General features: G+C 52.2%; 1 protein-coding gene across 1 annotated transcript; it reads right to left on the reverse strand.

Moving 5' to 3' along the window:
• Positions 1-1,048: 1,048 nt before the first annotated feature.
• LOC144727855 (uncharacterized) lies at positions 1,049-5,415 on the reverse strand. The gene is made up of 3 exons (XM_078607011.1): positions 4,186-5,415; positions 2,528-2,635; positions 1,049-1,440 (listed from the first exon to the last, which is right to left on the reverse strand). The coding sequence occupies exons 1-3, from the start codon at positions 4,832-4,834 to the stop codon at positions 1,427-1,429; spliced, it is 771 nt and encodes a 256-aa protein (XP_078463137.1). The 5' UTR covers positions 4,835-5,415; the 3' UTR covers positions 1,049-1,426.
• Positions 5,416-6,415: the final 1,000 nt, after the last annotated feature.

Consider the following 6,415-nt stretch of genomic DNA (forward strand, 5'->3'; position numbering starts at 1 on the left):
ACTTGGCGATGAAGTAATAATAGTCGCTCGGAATATTTTGCAAGGAGGTTGCTTGCCGCTGCTGCTAAATTTGGGTTTTTAATTTGTAAAGATGTTTTCAGCCAATTAATGTTATTAATGGATGTTGTTAATTAATGTTATTATGATACAAGTGGGTTGGAGGAATCCGGAGAGCCCGGAGAAAAGCCACGCCTTGCGCGAGGGGGCAACGCGCTATCCCCCGTACAGACGGAATAAACAGTTTGAGCCGCTGGTTGAGCTCACGTTGAGCTAACGTTGGATCGGTGACGCCCCCAAGTTCCACGTTAACTGGGATTCTGCTCAATCATTCTACTGCCAACTTGACCCCACGTTTGTCAACATTCGCTCATTTCTCTCGCGCTACAAACTCGCACAAGACAAAGATTCCCCGTATAGGCTGTAAGACTGTTGGGGAAAGTGCTGTTAGCGAGCACCTATGAAGGCCGACACGGCACACGAGGGGGTGGGTGGCCAGCACCACGCCCGGCCGCCTTTGTCTCCCCAGTGGCGATGTTTACACACCGTACCGGGTACTCATTTGAGGCTGAGTCGACCTAGGGGAGGCCCATGACCGGTTCAGATAATCGTCCCTGGTGTTTGCCGTGAGCGGAAATCGAACTTAGGTCGCCGGGTTCGTAGCGCAGCGCGCTAACCGCTACACTACCGCTCCCACTGACACCCACCCACTGACACCCACCCACTGACACACACCCACTGACACACACCCACTGACACACACCCACTGACACACACCCACTGACACACACCCACTGACACACACCCACTGACACACACACACTGACACACACACCCACTGACACACACACACTGACACACACCCCCACTGACACACACCCACTGACACACACCCACTGACACACACACCCACTGACACACACCCACTGACACACACCCACTGACACACACACCCACTGACACACACTGGCACATGCACACGGAGGCGTCCACACGCTTTGCACAATAGAAGCGAGATTTATCAACGGTAAAAAAGTGTCCACAATCATCATTACGCACCGAAACCTTTAATTCAATAAACTTTTGTTTTCATAGAAAATTCATAAATACAAAAATATAAATGTGCTCTTTACAGTAGTTTTTTAAGTTACATCTGTGTATATATATATTATTTACAGTCTTGCGGACGGTACACAAGAAGCGCGCGCACTGTCGCAAATTGTCAGCCGCAATCGCAGAGTTCCACCACCACGCGTCCGTCTCAAGCAGAGTCACGGGGACTGTGGTCTCCTCCATCTGTGGTCTCCTCCGTCTGTGATCTCCTCTGCCTCGTCCTCCGTCTGCGTGATCTTCGTCTCGAGTGACGCCACGACACTTTGGCTCCTCGTTCACCCGCGGGGCTCGTGCTTACGAGAGATATTTCCTCCTTTTAAAACGTCAAATCTGCAAAAGAAAGATTGTTTTTGTTACAAGTTAGATCGACTGAAATCGTCGTTCGCGTTCCCCTGCTGGCTACGTCAGCAGTCACGGAAACTCAGCAGACTGGTTTTTTTGAACACGCAAAGAATAATTCACAAAATGCGATATCACGTGAGCAGCATCTCATCCACGCCCAATCAGCTCAAGCCTCCAGTAAGTCACGTGACTTACGCGTGGCCACCCCCACTGTGAATCCCTCGCCCCGCCCCCTGTGAAAACAGACGCTGCTCCGTGCTGCTCACTTCCGCTCACTCCTTCCCCTCTTCTGACCCGCCCCGAGTAACGCTCCTCTTATCAGTTCATCGGATTCCTTCAGTCTAAATATTCTCATTCTAATTCTCTCTCTCTTCCCTCCCCTCTCGTCATCATCACCACCACCCTCTCATCAATGTCATCATCACCATCCTCTCATTATTATCATCATCATCATCCTCTCATCATTATCATCATCATCACTCTCCCATCATTATCATCATCACCACCCTCTCATCATAACCATCATCACCCTCTCATCATTATCATCATCATCATCACCATCACCCTCCTATTATTATCATCATCACCCTCCCATTATTATCACCATCATCACCACTCTCTCATCATTATAATCATAACCACTCTCTCATCATTATAATCATCACCACCATCTCATCATTATCATCATCATCATCATCACCACCCTCTCATCATCATCACCACCCTCTCATCCCATCCCTGTCTCTGTCATCTCGCCCCCAGTCCCCCCGTCACACTCGCCCCCCTCCCCCCCCCCCTCTTGCTGACCTTTGACCCGCGGTTGTTGTAGCGGTGGTGCGGCACAACGGGGTCAAAGGTTGTTAACGATTCACCAAACCTGAAGACGGCTGCTTGCGTTGTGGCCGAAACGTCGTGAGAATTATTTTATTATGTTTTATTTTTATTATTTTATTACTTCCCTTCTACGTGACTTTACCGAAAGAACCAAGGAGATGAATCCCTGCAGTCACGAAATAAGCTTTAAATCGAGATTCACCAAACATCACAAAGGGGGACTGGGGGGGAGGGCACGCACCGGTCAGCATGGTGCTCGTCTGGGGCAGCAGCGACTGCTGCCCGTCTGCGCGGCCTCCGCGCTTGTCCGAGACCTCTCGGTGCGCTCGCTTCGTCTTCACGAAATAATCTGCGGGCGGGAAGAGCGCAGAGAACGCGTTAGTCAAATGTGTGCGCTGAGACAAGCGAATGACTGCGTGTGTGTGTGTGTATACAAAGACAAAGATTCCCCGTATAGCCTTAACAGACTGCGGCAAGTGCTGTTAGCGAGCACCTATGAAGGCCGGCACGGGCACACGAGGTGGTGGGTGGCCAGCACCACGTCCGGCCGCCTTTGTATCCCCAGTGGCGATGTCCACACACTGAATCACGTACTCATTTGAGGCTGAGTCGACCTAGGGGAGTCCCAGGACCGGTTCAAATAACCGTCACTGGGTGTTGGCCGTAAGCGGGAATCGAACTCGGGTCGCCCGGTTCGTAGCGCAGCGTAGCGCTAACCACTGCACCACCGCTCCCCACGTACACACATAACATGTACGCACACGTGTACACAACTTGTTGAAAACAGTGGACGTACGTTTACAGACGCGAACAGCGTCCCTCTGATACATTTTACAAAGTCTAGAATACACCGCATTTTACTAAATTGTGATTATACGAAGCAAACCGTCGTCCCCACCACCACCCTGCACCGTACGGACAGATGACATTGAGACTCAACACCTGGTTGCACAAACTCACTCCACTCCCTCATCATCTCACTCACTCGCTCAATGAATCGCTCCACCCCACCCACCCACCATCGCAACCCATTCACTCACCGAAACGTTCACTCGCTCGCCCACTCGCTCATTCGCAAATGGGACTCATCCTGATCTCGTAAGTTATCACGATGATCAAACTAAATCAGCTTGGAGCGTGGCTTTAACACGGCACCTGAGCCGGTGCCATTACCACCACTGTGCTGTGGTGGTCACGAGGCAGAAAGAGCTTTTGAATTTCTGATCGGTTAAGTTTTTTGTTAATCGAGTTGCCCGGTTGGTAGGATATGTTAACTACCTTGCCTGGTATACAGGAGGTCGTGAGTTCTATGCCGACCCTGACGCCTGTTGTATATTTAGAGTTGTCATGTCTCGTTCTCCCCGTGGTCGCATGGATTTTACTCCGGGTCTTCCGGGATTTTCCCCTCCACATTTCGAATCAACATCACGCGTTTAGAGTGTTTGGCTGCTATTAATTTCCACGCGATGATAAGCGCACCTTGTTGAGCTATTATTTGTGGCCAAGTCGTTTCTGATAAAAGAAGCTAACAACTCAGTGAGGCCTTAGCTGGTAAAATAAAAATGAAAAATAAATGGTTTAGTTTATACGGAGGCTTTCGCGACCAAAAGCATCCATAATACAGTTTTATTTCACGTAAATAGTATTATCGTGTAAATATATATTTACGCGATCGAACCCAAAAAATCCTGTATTACAGAGTTAATTTTATGTAGCGAGAGACGGGAGGACGTATAATGAGAATGAGACGTTTAAAAAAAACTTTACAAGTTTAGCTCCAGCAATTGCATGGCTACATTTTCCACACCACACGCGGTTCGCCGAAACGACTCAACGAGGCATAGCCGCGACCCTCGATTCAATCGGCACCACCCACCGCTGCACCACCCCGTGCCTCACCGGCGATGCGCGAGGCCGGCCGCTTGCGTTGCGCCGAGTTGAACGCGGGCGGCGTGACCTCTGCGATGGGCCTGAAGGAGCTTCGAGACGCGGGGCTCTCTCCAGCCGGCCCCGTAATCTCCGTGTTGCCGCTGTTGGAGTTATTTTCCGCGTCGTCGTTGTCGACCGCGTGCTCGCCGTCGTCCCCGCCGTCACGGACGACGTCACAGTCGCAGCCGTCGCCGTCTCGCGCGACGGCTGCGGGCCGGTAAAAGTTGGGCACCCGCACGGCGTCCACCTCCTCCCATCTCCACGCGGCCCCAGCCGCCTTCTCGCCAGCGCCCTCCTCCTCCTCCTCTGCGCGCTCGCACGGTCGCCCTGCAGCGAAGTCGAACCCCCACCGCGCGCGCGCAGCGGCCGCATCGTCACGGAGCTTCTGAGCGAGCTCGTGGCGCACGGAGAGGAGACACCGGGCCCGCTGCTGCTGCTGCTGCAGCTGCTGCTGCTGCTGCGTCGTCGTCTCGTCGACACCGCCGAAGAGGAGGCGGCGGCGAACGCTGGCGACGCGACCCGGAGGCATCACGCAGGGCAGGGGCACGAAGAGGCGGCGGCGAGCGAGACTCGGGCCGCCGGCGGAGGAGGTGGAAGAGGAGCGCGGGGCGAAGCTCATGACTGCTGCTGCTGCTTCTGCTGCTGCTTCTGCTGCTGCTGCTTCTGCTGCTGCTTCTGTCGCTTCTGCTGCTGCTTCTGCTGCTTCTGCTGCTGCTTCAGCTGCTGTCGCTTCTGCTGCGTTCGGAGCGAGTCGAGGACGCCCAAGGATTTCGCGGTTGCGCAGGGTACGTGCGTGAGTCAGCGTGCTCACGCGTGTGCGCGTTGTGTAGCTGCGTGTCGGTGCGCGTGTGTTTACAGAAGACGTGTACGGCAACCGCCTGTGTCTCCCTCGAACGAAGTGCAATATACCTGTTGACCTACGAGTTACGTATCGTATAACCACCCTCGTTACACAAAGTTCGCTCGATAGCTTGCACTAAAATCTGTACGTAAAGCGTGAATGTTCCTTGCGACACGGTATGCGGCGCGCACGTGAATGTAAGCGCTCACTTCTGAGCTCCTTCTCTGTCGTGATCGCGTAGAGACCTACAAACACTCCCACGAGTAACGTCAGCGGCCCGGCTCGTGTCTCACACACACACACAGAGAGAGCGGAGCGGAGAGGAGAAGGCAGCCGACGTAGAATTAAGCCAAATTGACAGCTGCCTTCAATCCGCCTCCTATATATACCCGCCGGACATTCGCTCCCCCATTGGTTGACTCGTGGAGACTATTGGAGTCACTTGGCATATTTTAAACTAGACTGGGGGGGGGGGGGAGGGGGGGTCGGTCGAGGCTTGTCGGATGAGCCACATGAATAACGCATGAACCAAATATCCAACCCGTTCGTCTCGCCGCCCAGGCACTCTTCCACGATGTATCGACGACCTCTCTGAGTCGGTGGACATTTTTTTGTTATGTTTTAAAATGCGCCTACAAACACCGACGTACGTATACGTTTCACACTCACGGGGAGACGCTGTCTCCCCGACAGACCTGGTCTTCACCTGAAGACGGCTGCTTGCGTTGTGGCCGAAACGTCGTGAGAATTATTTTATTATGTTTTATTTTTATTATTTTATTATTTCCCTTCTACGTGACTTTACCGAAAGAACCAAGAAGAAGAACGTGGCCAATTCGTCACTAGTACAGCACTAGTGTATAGTGTAGTGTATAGTGCAGTGTATAGAAGTGTATAGTAGTGTATCGTAGTGTAGTGTATAGTGTAGTGTCTAGTGTATAGTAGTGTAGCGTATAGTGTATAGTAGTGTAGTGTATAGTGTAGTATACTAGTACAGCACGCCGGTGTGTTGGAGAGCCAGGCCACAACATTTACAATCTGAGCACGACGTTTCGCCAGTAATTACAACTAGCTTCATCAGGCGACAGCCGTGCGGCGCGGTGCAAAGACAACGAGAGGCAGCTTTGCCTACGGCAGACGTATGCCGAGCGAGTTGCGTTGCGTGTTCAGGCCCACGCAACGCACAAATCAACACGGTTAGAATGCGACCTGCGCGTATAGATGGTGCATCAGTTACATCTCGATAATCGTCATAGCGTGACCATTGATATTGATAAAATATCGTCATCTCGTGAAAATGATATCGTGGCAAAGCGAGCCTGCTGCTTCCCGAACACGGCAACAAACCCGCTTTACGTC

This window comes from Lampetra planeri, chromosome 27 (genome assembly GCF_965212315.1).
Source record: "Lampetra planeri chromosome 27, kcLamPlan1.2.h2, whole genome shotgun sequence".
NCBI classification, from domain to species: domain Eukaryota; kingdom Metazoa; phylum Chordata; class Hyperoartia; order Petromyzontiformes; family Petromyzontidae; genus Lampetra; species Lampetra planeri.